The 14,019-nt window shown below is 42.7% G+C and overlaps 1 protein-coding gene across 1 annotated transcript in view; it reads right to left on the bottom strand.

The window, feature by feature from the left end:
• Morc1 (MORC family CW-type zinc finger 1) overlaps window positions 1-12,867 on the bottom strand; it is a 154,529-nt gene extending 141,662 nt beyond the window's left edge. The window contains exons 1-4 of the mRNA XM_085685555.2: window positions 12,741-12,867; window positions 9,480-9,533; window positions 5,989-6,023; window positions 2,353-2,421 (exon numbers count right to left, since the gene is read on the bottom strand). Coding sequence (XP_085541681.2) covers window positions 2,353-2,421; window positions 5,989-6,023; window positions 9,480-9,533; window positions 12,741-12,802 — 220 coding nt within the window. The 5' untranslated portion in view covers window positions 12,803-12,867. The remainder of the gene's footprint in view (window positions 1-2,352; window positions 2,422-5,988; window positions 6,024-9,479; window positions 9,534-12,740) is intronic.
• Window positions 12,868-14,019: the final 1,152 nt, after the last annotated feature.

The following is a 14,019-nucleotide window of genomic DNA, read 5'->3' as shown; positions in this document are numbered from 1 at the left end:
CACCACTACGGTCATCTTCTTTGGAGCAGGAGGGATCTAGCTCACTTGTGTCCACAGATAAGTTGTATTTTCAGTCATATACAATAAATTCTTTCTAACGTATTACTTGATTTCCAACTGTCTTAATCCAGGTTTCTATTGCTCTGCTAAAACACCATAACCAAAAGCAACTTGGGGTGGGGCTTTATGTTGCCTACACTTCCACATCAATCCATCATCAAAGAAAATGAGGACAGGAACTCAAGGCAGGAACCTGGAGGCGGGAGCTGCTACAGAGGCCTTGGGGGAATGCTTGAGGCTGACTTGCTCACCCTGCTTTCTTCTATTGTCCACGACCACCTGCCTATGGGTGGCACCACTCCCGGTGGTCTGGGAACTCCCAAGTCAGACATTAATCAAGAAAATGCCCTATACAAATAGTCACAGGCAGTGTTATGGTGGCATTCTCTCAATTAAGTTCCCTCTTCCCTGATATGTCTAGGCCTGTGCCAAGCTAACAAAAAACAACCAGCACACTAAGGATGTACACCTGTCTCTGTTCTCACTCTTATGCAGAACCCAGATCTAAACACGTGCATAATACACATATACATTACATCAGAGTGGGTGGGGTAAAATACAGAGGAAGGAAAGGACCAACTGGAGGGAGAAAGGTGAGTAACTGGGGATGATGGGAGGTAAAGCGTACACACACAATGATATACATGAATGGAAATGCCATTAAGAAATGCACTACCTTGTATGTTTACTAAATAAGTCAGTAAAAAAATTCACATAATAAAACAATCCTCTTTAAAAGAGTTGTTCTTTCAACAATGCTGTTTTTTCTCCTACGTACAAATGCTCCTTGATTCCCACTACAGAGTTACACATATCCCAATTAACCCAGGATAAATTGAAAATATCAAAAGAAGAATGTGTGTTTACTATTCCTGTCCACTGATGAACACAGTTTGGCCACACAGACCACACTAGAGCATGCTTTATCCACATCATAATCACTGATGTACTAGGAGCTGGGGCCTGCTAGCAGTACCCAGCATCCTAAGAGGATATCCTGGAACACACTGCCAGCCCCAGCAAAGATCCCAACTCAAAATTCCTTCTGAATACATGCTGCTGCACCATTGTGGGAAAAAAAAGAACCCCTAAGAGACAGACAGCACTGTGTCAACTGAAGAGAGACTTCCATCTAAAGATCAATTCTTTATGATTTATCCATCCTGTAAATGACTCAATTAGGAAAGAGGGGTTTTCTCTTGTAGGAGCTCTGTATGTATGCTGTATGCATCCTGCTGCTTACAAACTCAGGAAAATGAACCTGCAACTCTTGCTAGACTTTTTCACTGTGGTCTCCTATGACCTCTAACACCTCCTACTGAAATGCTGAAAAAGAAATCACTACTTTAATCAAAAGAGACCAGGAAAAACTATCAGAACAAAGTAAGAGCAAGGAGCTGAGTGGGTTGGTGGGGCATTTTCTAAATTAGCTCATTGGCTACGGGAAGTGAGAGATGACACCAAAGCTAGGGACGTTAACTGTTTCACTTATGCTCACAGCTTCTCTCCAAACTATGGCCACCCTTTCCTCACATGTGTGTCCAGTCTGCTTGGAATTCGTCACCATTTTCTAAGCAGGATGATCAGAACCCTAGCTGAAGACACCTAAAACATTATAAGAAGTTCAGTTTAGATCCAAAACAACCCACAATCAGGATCAGAAGATGTATCATTTCATTTGCCCGTAGTCTATCCTGTACATTTACAAGGTTTCAACTGGGGCTACCCTTAGATGCACAAAAATAAACCCTGAGAGATATTACAGATGTATTTGCTATGATGGGAACATTCAGTCAAAGCAACTAACCCTCTGAAACAAGAGGAGGGAAAATACCCACAAACTGCTAAAAACAAGGAGAAACAACCTCTCTCTCAAGGTTATGCAGAAAATTAATAATAGCCTAAAGGCATTGAAAATTGCCTCAGGGCTCCTGGAACTAATAGGTAAAAGAGGAGCAACAAAAAGATCTCCGAGTCTATTCAGTTACTATTTGTAGTCTGTTCATTCCCAGGTGCTTTTGTCTTACAAGCAGAATGATTTGTCTTTCATGTGCGTTGACTAGAGCATATACAGTCATTGTGCGTCTTGGTTTAGACGGTTAAAAAGAATTTATTTTGCCTGCTAGAATATTTAACCCTAAAATATTCCAAAGCAAGTTGTCCAACATGTATTTCCCTTAATTGCTCCATATCTCTGTTTGGAATAGATAGTTCAGTTTACTTTTATTTATTTCGTGGGCTTGCAGGCTGCTTCCTTCCACCGCCAGTTAGGTATCTGGATAATTAACTCACCAGGACTCAGGCCGCATCCATCATCCAGGAAAGACAACATGAATCCTCCCTGCAGTGTCTCATCCTCCACTGTAAGAGAAGGCAGTTAGTCTTAATAAATATTGGGCTTAGTGTGTTCATCCGAAAATCACGCTGCTCCCATAATTATTCGTCCTCCTCCGTGTCAGGCATGGAGCCCCAGGTACGGAATAGAGATGGGCTTGGAATGGAGTCTGGGCTATGGCTTCCTCAGAAACTGCAGGGGGAAACCCATCACATAGCAAAAAGGATTTAAATTAACACGCAACCTCTGCAGGGAGGTAAATTATTCATACAGCAGGACAGGCCCTGCTTGGGACCCGGATTGATCCTTACATTCAGGTAGTAATTTTCCCAGAGGAGAAGAGCAGAGTGATAACCACAAGAAGTGACCCCAGGATCTCTCTATCTTCTTGCTCTTCCCTTCTGCCCTCCAACATTGCGGCAATTCTAAAATAAATCTGAGCCCTTCTTAATAAGTCCATCAGGCTCCCTTCTAAGTAGTTAATCCCTCTGAGAGCCTTTGGTGAGTGTTTCTTCGCAGCAGCAAATATCTGTTTCTGGAAAGGGTTGAGTCACTAGAAGTCAATTTTGATGACAAAGGGAAGCCATTGCATTACATAATCTAAGCTACAGGTTAAAATGTTAACTGTGTGACCAAAACTAATGAATCTAATTTCAGCAAGCAGTCTGTAAAACAGTTCTGAAACTAATTTCAACAGCTAGATATGAGTACTAACACATTGCCTTTTTAAATAGTAGTGCTATCGATGAGTAACATATGGACAATAAATAAAATATGCTTAAAGTATATAATTTGACTACTGCTTATGTATTTGTGAAAACATCACAATCCAAGCAAAGAACACACCCAGCACCCCCAAATACTTCCTGCTGGCCTTCTGTAATTCCTCCCGCTTCCACACCTGATCACCGTGACCTAGTCCTCAGACAATCATTGGCACGTGTTCTATTGCCGTGAATTACATTTTTAGCATATTTAAACCAACCTATGTATTCAAAGTTCAATTAGAACTCACATTTAAAATTGGGACGATGCTCAAGGTAGCCAGTGTAAAAATATCTAAAAGATGCACCTAGCTGTAATAACCCCCTTTGTTACTCTGTTACAAAATGCTTGAGTCTGGATAATTTATGAGGGGAAAAATATTTATTCATCTCATGATTCTGCAGGTCTAAGAGCATAGTGTCATTTTCTGCTCTGCTCTGTGAGGGCTTCACAGTACATCAAACACCAGTACGAAGACTGAATGCAAGAGCAAGTCGCAGAGTGACCAAATGGCAAGACAAGTGACCAGAAACCCAGAGTCAAACTTCATGACAACCTACTTACAACAACATTAATGTCTTTTGAGAATGAAATTTCTAATGCTTTAGTCACCCCCCTCTAGGGATCAAAGTCCCGACATCTCTCAATGTCACCCATTGATAACTAAGTGTCTAAGACAGGAGCATTCAGAGGACAAACCACATTTAAACCATAAACTATCTGAGCAAGGTCCCAGTAATGTGACCTCATACTTATGCTAACTCCTTGCTCTTTGCTCATCCAGGACTAAGAAGTGCATGGCCCAGGACATGACAGCCTCGACAGCTCTCAGCAGCCACAGCTAAATTTGAAGATTTTAAAATAATAACTTATGGGAGAACCCAGAAGACACAATACAAACAGTTTAGAAAGACCAAGATTCCCAAGACAGACACACTACAGATATATAGTACCAAGGGCTTAGGGGTGAGCAGATGTGACCTCAAAATCTAGGCATCCCTACTACCCACACAAAGACAGCCTGACCTCACTCCCTTAAAGCGGTCAGTCTGGGGCTAGAGAGGTGTCTCGGTGGTTAAGAGCACATACTGTTCTTGCAGAGGACCTGTGTCTTGGTCCCAGCACCCACATCAGGAAACCCACAATTGTCTGTAACTCCAGCTCAAGGGAAACCCAACATTCATTTCCGGATTCTGTGGGTGCCTTCACTCACATGCACAAACCCACACGTGCATACAAATGCAATTTAAAAACAATAAAAATGAGTCTGTCTTTAAATGCTATGGGGCTCAGGTTCCTATCACCTAATAATCATGTATTTCCCAAAGCAAACACCATCATCATTTCCACAAAACTTAATCCTTTCTGCAGTGTTTGCTATTTGCACTGGACTATGGCCAAGTCAACACTTCAGGACTACTGAGTTTCCACTCCTCCCCTACCCGGGCACGGGTCCTCAGCGTCCTGGTCTTCTTCTCACGGGAATTAGATGACTCTATTCTGATGTACTGATTTCACTGCGACTGTCACTATCTCTTTTCTGGGAGACAGCAACAGCTCCCTAACTCCCTCCCTTAATCACAACATGCAGCCCAATTTTAGCCGGCTGTTCACGTCACCACTCCTGCTAAAATCCTGCTCTGACTTCCCACGGCTCTCAAGAAAAAAATCCAAGCCACGGGGCAAATCACACTTCTCTCTCATGGCCTAGTTTTCCAACTTCAACCGTCCTCATCCCTCAATTGACCACCACGCCACACAAATGTGTTCCCTGAACTAATCTTGAATGTCTCCTGAGTGAATGTAAGACAGATCCTCTTCCCTTGTCTGATCCACCAGCTAGAGTCGACTCTCCTGTGGGACGACTTGCTGTAAGGCTTTTTCTAGGAGTTTTCTTAATACCTCCATGTCATTAGGTACCTGAATGGTCTCTTTCTATGATTCCCCCCCCACTGTGATCATCTAACCCTGATGTTGGACCTGTGAGCACATTTACTCTCTCAAAAGACTACAAGCCACATCCAAATATTATGTCTCAGTGACAGAGACTCATATTTTCATTTATTTCTCAAACTTTTCATAATTTGAATAGGAAGACTGAAGAGAGTGTCATTTATTTTGCCTTGGGGTTTCAACATCTACATATCTATGAACCCTAAGCACTCATCTTAACACGTTCAGAAAAGAGAAGTGATCTGAGACACCTTCTGCTCAGAGACGGAATCACACTACGTATGGATGATATTCTCTCCCGCGTGATCAAAACTAACAGAAGGATGCGTGTGTTAGTATAGAAAGGCAGCATTAACTGTATCACAGAAACTGATGTCGTTAGCATTGTAATCTACCAAGACTAACTAATAAGTGCGCAAAGCACTGAGGGACCAGAAACGAAGGCAATAAAGAAAGTACAGTGGGTTTGTGGTTGTAGCACTTAGATAATTATCTGTATTACATATCCACTTACGCATTTTAAACTATGAGAAGAAAAAAGTGAGGTATGCTTAATCACGAACAACCATTACGTTAATATGATTTTTAAAAGAAAACTGCTTTCCATGGCCAAATTCACAGGTCCAAATCACTCAGACGTTTCCACAGAACTCTAGAAGAGATCATTTTGTAAACGGGACTTCAGGTAAGTGAGCAGTTTGACCCTGAGAGTATGCATTTCTCAATCCGGCTCCCCACAGGGACACTGTTCGTGAAGCACTTAGATTACATTAAAAATCTATAAAATGTGGTGTGATTTGATGAAATAAAAGAAAAGTAAAGTAGCTATAGGCTTTTCTTTAGAAGAGAAAACAAGAAAGGAAATGTGTGCTCACCTGAAAAAACATCAAGTCGCAAAGCCCCGGCATCTCTGGAAACAATGCAAAAATAACATTACTTTACAGAAAAAAAAATGTGCCTTAAAAATAACATTAATCTCAATAGCTTATGCAAGGTTTAACCTATTATCAGATATCAAACAATTCAAAAATCATAAATCACTTAAGATCAATTTCTAAGACGGTTCACTATACATTTATATAGAAAGAAATGTCATCACCCATAATTTGGGGTTATTACAAAAGCTATGACTTAGTAACTTAAAAGACTAGAGATGAAATTCAGTGGTAGTTATTTTTTTAAAAAAGGTTCAAAATGAGTATAAATATAGTGTTTATATTTTAAAGACTTCCTGGAGAATAATACAGAACCATAGGATGATTTTCATGATATATCCCAGTTCAAAAACTGGAAATTCAGAAAAGGAAAATTACTGTCATTTGTACCATGTGACCATATTTTTAAAGGCATATATATATATATATATATATATATATATATATATATATATACACATGTACAAAGGAAATGAGTTCCTTTGCAATGGTGGAGGTGAAGCCCCAGGCTGGGACTGGGAAAGTACTTTGCCCAGCCCTCAGAAAGTTAATAAAGGATTTTTCTAGACTGGAAGTAGGCAAACTATTGACTATGGACGAAGTCTGACTCACCAACTGTCTTATTAAAAAAAAAGCTTATTAGAACACGATCACGCTTGTTCATTTAAGTACTGCCTATGGTTTTCTTAGCCCTACGTTGGCAGAACAGTCATTTCAGCAGAGGCTGGACAGCCTTCAGAGACAAATAGATTTATTTTCTGATCTTTCACAGAGAAGTATTGAGAATCCTGTTCTATGAGATACAATTACCAGTGATTTTTCTGTTCTTTCTTTTTTCCCTTATTTTATCAGTTTTAAAATAGCTATTTCTTGTATTTCAAGATTTACAAAAGTAAAAAAAAAAAAAAAAAAAAAAAGCAAAGGAAGGAGGGCCTCCAAGATTCTGGCCTCCATATCGGGAGTGAGAGAAGAGACAGAAACTGTGAGGTCTTGCTTGGCTGATGGCGAAGAATGCGTGCTGGGGAAGGGAGTGTCTGTGAGAAAGGAGCAGACTGGGACACCTGTGCAGATACTCTTGCTTACACACATAGTCAAGGCGGAGACTGAGTACTGTATCTGGTATAACTGGTGATGGGAAAACCCATGTCCCTCCTGAAATATCCATCAGTCTCAAACCACAAACCACACCAAATAAACTGGGAGGCAGCACACTGCCTTCACTCTGCTAGCCTGGTAGAGAGCTGCTTTTGCTTTTTCCTGGAGCTAAACATACTTTAAAGGTCTCGTTATACAGAAATTCTGCAAGAATCCCTGCCATTTCTTAAGGATTTCCTACCCGTGAAGCACACACTGAATGGGATATTGAGTTTTGAAAAGTCTCTGCTATTCCTTGACTACAATCCGGTATGCAGGTACCAACGTTTCCACTATATCATTGTGCATTTTACTAAGAACCATGGGCACATTCGGTGCTCAGTAAATGCCACGGTACTGAAGTCAAGTTTGCTGGGTTTGTTGTTTGGTGTTGCCTTTTTGTATGTTAAATATCTAATAAAGGGCCAAATACTCGACCACTGAGTCTCCCAGCAGAAATGAAAGACTTTAAAGAAACAGTTTGTTTATAGAGGATGCCCACTAGGTATTTATATAGCGTTTCTGCCTCGGTCCAGGAGATATTCCCTTTGGATCATCAATGACTAGGACACCTCCAGCCTTCCTCCCTCCTTATACAATATTCGTTTATGATACGTAAATCCTAATCTTTACACCCACAGGAAATCACTGACATCTTGAATATAATGTAAAATAATTTATTAGAGTAACAGGGAAGCATACAAAAACCTTCAGAAGGCTGACAGGGAATCGTAAATAAAACGTTACAAGTACATTTTCTTTTAATGGAAAATACAGCAGCTAAGCAAGGATTGAAAACATCAGTGTCTGCCACAGCCGGAAAAAAGGCCAGTGTGGGCTGTCTGGGGCAGCAGGGAATAAAGCAAGGCTGAAGGAACAGCCAGCCCTGAGAAGTACTTGCCACCTACTCTTCTCCATCCGCCGATCCCCAGAGGAATGGGATCTAAAGGGTGCCATTTCTCCCATTACTTCAAAGAAAAGTAGATAACCCAGACTCTTCTTTTTAATTCTGCTCTCCCTTCTCTTGTTTCTCCTCAGAGAGAAGGGGCAGGGGGAGAGAAAGAGATTGCACATGCCCACATGTAGGTGCATGGTAGGTGTGCAAAGCGCATGTTACATGTGTTCGGGCAAGTGAAGTTTGGAGGAAATCTCAGATGCCACCTTCAACAACAATATACATCTCTTTCAAGAAAGAAACTCATCACCAATTAGGCTAGAATGGCTGGCCAGTGAGCGCAGGAATCCTGCTGTTTCCTCTTCCTCTTTAGCATGGGAATTACAACAGCACCTTGGAACCAGGCATTGTTATATGGACTCTGGAATCCTCACAAGGCAAGCCCTATTACTGAACAAGTTCCCTGCACCCCTGGCCGGCCTATTGCTTCTTGAACCTTCTTATCTTCCTTTTCTTTCTAGACTCTGCAAACTTTCAGAAATTGGCTGGAAGTGGCCACACCATGGTGTTGGAGGTTCACTAAGGCAACTCTGAACTGTTTTCAGTCAGGATCTAGTGGAGGGGGTCTCCTTGTAGGGGTATCAGCCATGAGAAACTACAGAGAAGCCAACCATGGTGATTCTTGGTCCTGGCCCCGTCTCTCCTAGCTCCTGACTTGAATTCAGTGCCCCTTGGCTGAAGAACAGCTTGTTATTTTCCTATGTTGCTTTCTACCTTACAGAGAGAGCAAAGTGCTAGCAGATTTTCCCCCTTTGGTGCTGGGAGGAATTCCCAGTAGCTGTCTAATTACTGCTCTCTGTGTGGGCTCTCGGAAAGACCACCTTATTTCTAAGGTTCGAAATGAGAGGCAAAACTCAAGAAGCTGATATGTTATCAGCTAGTGACAGGGAATTTAGCTCCCCCATTAAGAGTCTCTGACAACATTAGAATGTATCTTGAGTAGACTTTGCCACAGAGAAGGTAAAAGCAGTTTTTCTTTAACAAAGGGACGGAAATATAACCAAGTCATTATTCAACTAAGCAGAGAAAATGGAGGCCTGAGCTAGGTGTGCTGGTGTATTTCCACAATCCCAACACAGAGACAAGAAAATCATGAATTTGAAGCCAATCTGGACTCTACAGGAAGCTTGGGGCAGCCTGGGCTGCATAACAAGACCTTGTCTCCACAACAGCATAGACTATGGGTGCTGCAGTGACCAGCAGAACCTTCCAAATCAGCACCTCACACCCATAATGACCTCACGTCACTGGAATCAGGGCTCAAACATAAATTGATTTCAAACATAAATAGAATCTATTTGTTTCTTGAAATTTCTTCCATCTTTGCTTACAGACAGCTTACCTTGCATTGTCCAGCAGCTCAGCCAGGGCTCCAAAGAGGAAACTGTGAGTTGTGCTGATGAGGAAATGAAAGGCGAAGAGAAAAGTGAAGCAAGGATGTAAGCAGAGTAAGGTTTAAGATACAGCCAAATGTTCTTCCAGCTCTTGGAGGGCTGAAGGTTGATCTGAGGGTGAACTCAGGCTCCCTTCAGGATAAGGAGCTTGCTTTATATTTCCCGACATGGCCATTTCACACAACAACATTACCACACCATCAGGGGAAACCTAGCTTGCAAGTTTCTCTTCATGTGTAGACTTGGTTCCCCACACCCACACTGGCTGCTATAAGTGCCAGATTTTCTAGTTCCAAGGGGTCTGACACCCTTTTCGGACCTCCCTGGACAAACAAAAGACATAAGTACAAATTATAAATACATATATATATATATATATATATATATATATATATATATATATGTATACACACACACATACACACACACACACATATATATAGGTTTTCTGAGACCAGGTTTTTCTGTGTAGCCCTGGCTGTACCAGAGCTCAATCTGTAGACCACGATGGCCTTGAACTCAGAGATCCACCTGCCTCTGCCTCCTAAATGCTGAGATTAAAGGCGTTTGCCACTACCACCTGGCTATTTATAGTATCTTGGGAGTTAAAATTTAGTATATAACCAACCTGACAGGAAATCACAGTAATTCCAGGCAAACATTATAATACTACACTATGTCACTGGCTCTTCAAAGTGTAAAATTTCCAACCCAAACTGCCATGAAGATTTCTGTGCTAGTTCATTCAAGAGAATTTTATAAGTGTTTGACATGTTCCCCCATAGAACCTTTTTGGAATTCAAGTCATGATCTAGACGGAGGTCATGGGGTACACAGAGAACACACAGGTAGGCACATGGAGACAAAGCCAGCCTTCCAGACCTTGGCCAGGGCTACCTTCACAGTAGTGACAGCAAAGAGTGCCTGCAAGGGAGGGGCAGATGGTCACCAAAGACACTCCTCACCGGTGACACCTCATCTAATCCCAGAAGATGAAAACTCTACACTTTGAATGGCCAGAGTGACAACTCTTCAGACGGGCAAAGATCTCAAAACAGAAAAGAATGACAGAGACCACACTACACCTTTGATGAATACAGAGACCAGGCTAAAGTGAAGATGTCTGGGTCATAGGGAATTCCTGTGCAGCAGAGATGGGTTTATACAAGCCTGCATGCAAGTGGCTAACACCAAAGTATGTTCTCATGAAAGGCCTTTCTCTGCAGCTCACTTTTCAAAAGCTCAGCCTGGAAGCTTAGAAAACACGAGCCTAGAAGGAGCTGGGGTTGGAAGCACAGCACCCAGTTGGGAGGTTATATGGGGGTGGTGCAGATGAGAGGTGATGTGGCTTGGGCCGAAGTCAACGGCAGCAAGAATGAAATGAAGAGTTATGTGCCTTTGAAAAAGCGTGTGCTTGACTGTAGGGTTGGTTCTAGCGTGTGGAGACTTGATATTGAGTGTAGTAATCCCAGAACTTGAGAGGCTGTGTCAGGAGGATTTCAAGTTCGAGACCACTCTGGGTTCCACAGCAAAAACCCTATTTCAAAAAGCAAGCAAAACATTTTACTTCCGTGTTTATGGATGAAGATCTACCAGGGAGCTGAGAAGATGCCAGTCTGTTGCAGAGTTTGGGTGGCATCATGCTGTCACCCTCTTTGTCATTCTGCCACCAGCTGAAAACTGAGCTGCGGTCCTTGGTATCTCAGGGCAGGGTGTGGGAAAGTGGAGCTGGGACTTACAACAGCAACCACAAACTGTACACAACGAAGGTGGGCCGCTCCTCTGCCATAAAAGTCTTCGTAGTGCTAGCTCACACTTCTTCTTGAACTCACTCCAAACTGTTTCATTCGTCCTTAAGCTACTGAACCCATTCTCCACAGCAGATAAACATCTGCTTGTTATCACCTACGCTCTGCCACCTTAGAAGCACACCGATTGTCCTCCACAACACGGCTGCCCTTCCCGGCTTTCTCAATACCTCCATCCCTGTGGTTCAAACATGTTCCATCCATCATATCAGTCAGTACTTTCAGGAAATACAAGTGACCAAGTAATTTCTAAACACCAACACCCCCTATGAATTGCACAACACTCTCTACAGCCCTGTGCCAAACTTGAAGTGACAAATCACACACACACACACACACACACACACACACACACACAAATGCAGTCACTCGCTCCTGCAGTCTGACTGTGGTAGTCTTCCCTTATCCATGGTTTGGCTCTTCTCTGGGTTTTTATTTCCCGTAGTTTCACTCCAGAAAATATTAATTGGAAAGTTCCAGGAGTAAGTTAACCGTAATTTAAGAAGGGAACCAATCTAAGTCGCATCATAACTTTGTTTTGCTCCATTTCATCGTGGTGCGTGGTTGCAACTAGTCTATAGTATTGTTCCCTAGCTCCTTTATCAACTGTATGGCAGACACATATGCATTGGAAGAGCTAAAGATATAGCAACATATACAGACTTTTATCTTCATCTGTAGTTTTATAGCACCCCAATATCTAAACATGCACTTGTGGAGGCTGTCAATAGCCATGGTTAAGAATGGACTGTACTATTTCTTTCCAATGTTTCATTTTGTGTGTAAGGGTGTTTTGGTGCATGTACATCTGTGTACCACAGTGCATGCCTGGTGCTTCCGGAGGTCAGAAGGTGGTGTTTGGAGTTACAGAGGGTTGTGAGGCCGTCCTGTGGAGGCTTCCGATTGAACCCAGGTCCTCTAGAAAAGTAGCCGGTCCTCCCAACTGCTGAGTCATCTCTCTAGCCAGACTGTACCGTTTCAATTAGCAGCAAGAAAGAGGGCACCAAAAGCATCTGACCCTGGCAGAGAAGTGAAACTATCCGATTACTGTCCACAGCTGTTAAAACCTACACACGGGAACGGCTCTGTAAAGCAACATGGGTATTTACAGTGTCTTGCAGAGCATCGGAACAAGGACAGAAAGGATGGGTAGGAGTTCTAATCTGCCGGCCAACATTTAAGTAGACTTATTAAGTGATAAATGTGGGGCCATCTTTCCACTTGGTTTTAACGGAAGATCATCAAAACGACTCAGTCACCAGGAATAGCGTTATTACTTTCCCTGAAAAAACTACACGCTGTAGAAATACATTCTTAAATCCGTCCTACTAAGTTCATTAGGCTTTTGTTTTCCAATTGAATATTAGAAACTACCCCCATTCCAACCCCTCCTGGACTCACGAGTTTGCGTGGATGAAATCCAGATGCAGCTTAGCCCTCTGCAGTGAGGCATATTTGCTCATTTTCTCAAACACGATCTGTGGACACCATAACACACCGACGCCTGGTAGGAAACTGCATGCCCACACAGACGCCTACGTCCACACCCACGCCCACGCACTGGCTCACTTGCAGAACAAGAGCTCGAGAGTGACGCATGCGCCGTCTGGAGTCCTCAGCACGAAGCCAACTTTGCGCTATGTATGGTTCCTCTCTGAGAGGGTCTTATTTCGGTTTGGTTTTATTTTGAGCCAGAGTTTCATTTCATGGTCCTGAGTATTCTGGAACTCACTATGTACACCAGGTTGACCTCAAACTCACAGAGATCCACTTACCTCTGTCTCCCAAGTGCTGGAATTAAAGGCCTGTGCCACCATGCTAGGCCTTTCTGGGAGGTTCTTGATTACTGCTAGTCTGTACCTAGTCTGGTTTCTTTTCAGCACTGAGGTTTCTATAATTGCACCTTTTCTTCTTCCTGGCAGTTTCTGTCACTATCCATCTGAAAAATGGGAGTTTAGAAATGAATCAGAACTGAGAACTCTCACCCTTGCCCCTCTCCCTTCCTCTTTACTTTTCTCCCCCAAATCTGTTTGTGAACATGGGTACAAGGCATGAGACCTAGGAAAGTAAAACCGTTTCTTCTTGCTTGTATGGCCCACTTGCACTCTTGGGTGTCTTGGGTATAAGTATGTTTTCTACATTGTGAGAAGGAGGGGCAAACAAAGGGAAAAACAGGTAACAGCAGGATTTAGACAGGCTGCAGTGTGCAGGCCTGGCCCTCCGTGTTAGCAGCTCTTGCCACCTGGCAGAACAGCAAACATATTCTATTTGTCACACCTGCAAACAGCTATTTGGCGTGCTGGCCTGTGTCCAAATTCTGTCAATATACTCAACAGAGGACTGAATTCTGAGTCACCGAAACCTAAGAGGAAGCAGCAGTATTTGTCAAGGCCGCTGGAGGGACAGGGATAGGCTAGGAGGTGACTTGACCTCTGATCTCTGTAATGTAGTCAGACTGTTTCAAAGGCTAAGGCTATTTGGCTTGAAGACTAACATGGTTCAGTTCTACTTGGCAAACGTTCCATACACCTTTCTCCAAGTCAGAAAGACAAGTCTGTTGAGCAGCGAGTCTGAAGTAGGTGTTTTGTGATTTCAAAGTGTCATGCGGGCAATAAAGCTCTCAGAAAATAGAAACAAAATGGTAAATGTGTAGCAGTCACCCTGCTTAGAAGAAAGAAAT

The sequence above is a fragment of the Myodes glareolus genome, chromosome 2 (genome assembly GCF_982192425.1).
Source record: "Myodes glareolus chromosome 2, mMyoGla1.1, whole genome shotgun sequence".
NCBI lineage: Eukaryota > Metazoa > Chordata > Mammalia > Rodentia > Cricetidae > Myodes > Myodes glareolus.
The sequence above is the reverse complement of the archived record's forward strand: the minus strand, read 5'-3'. Positions and strand labels throughout refer to the sequence as shown.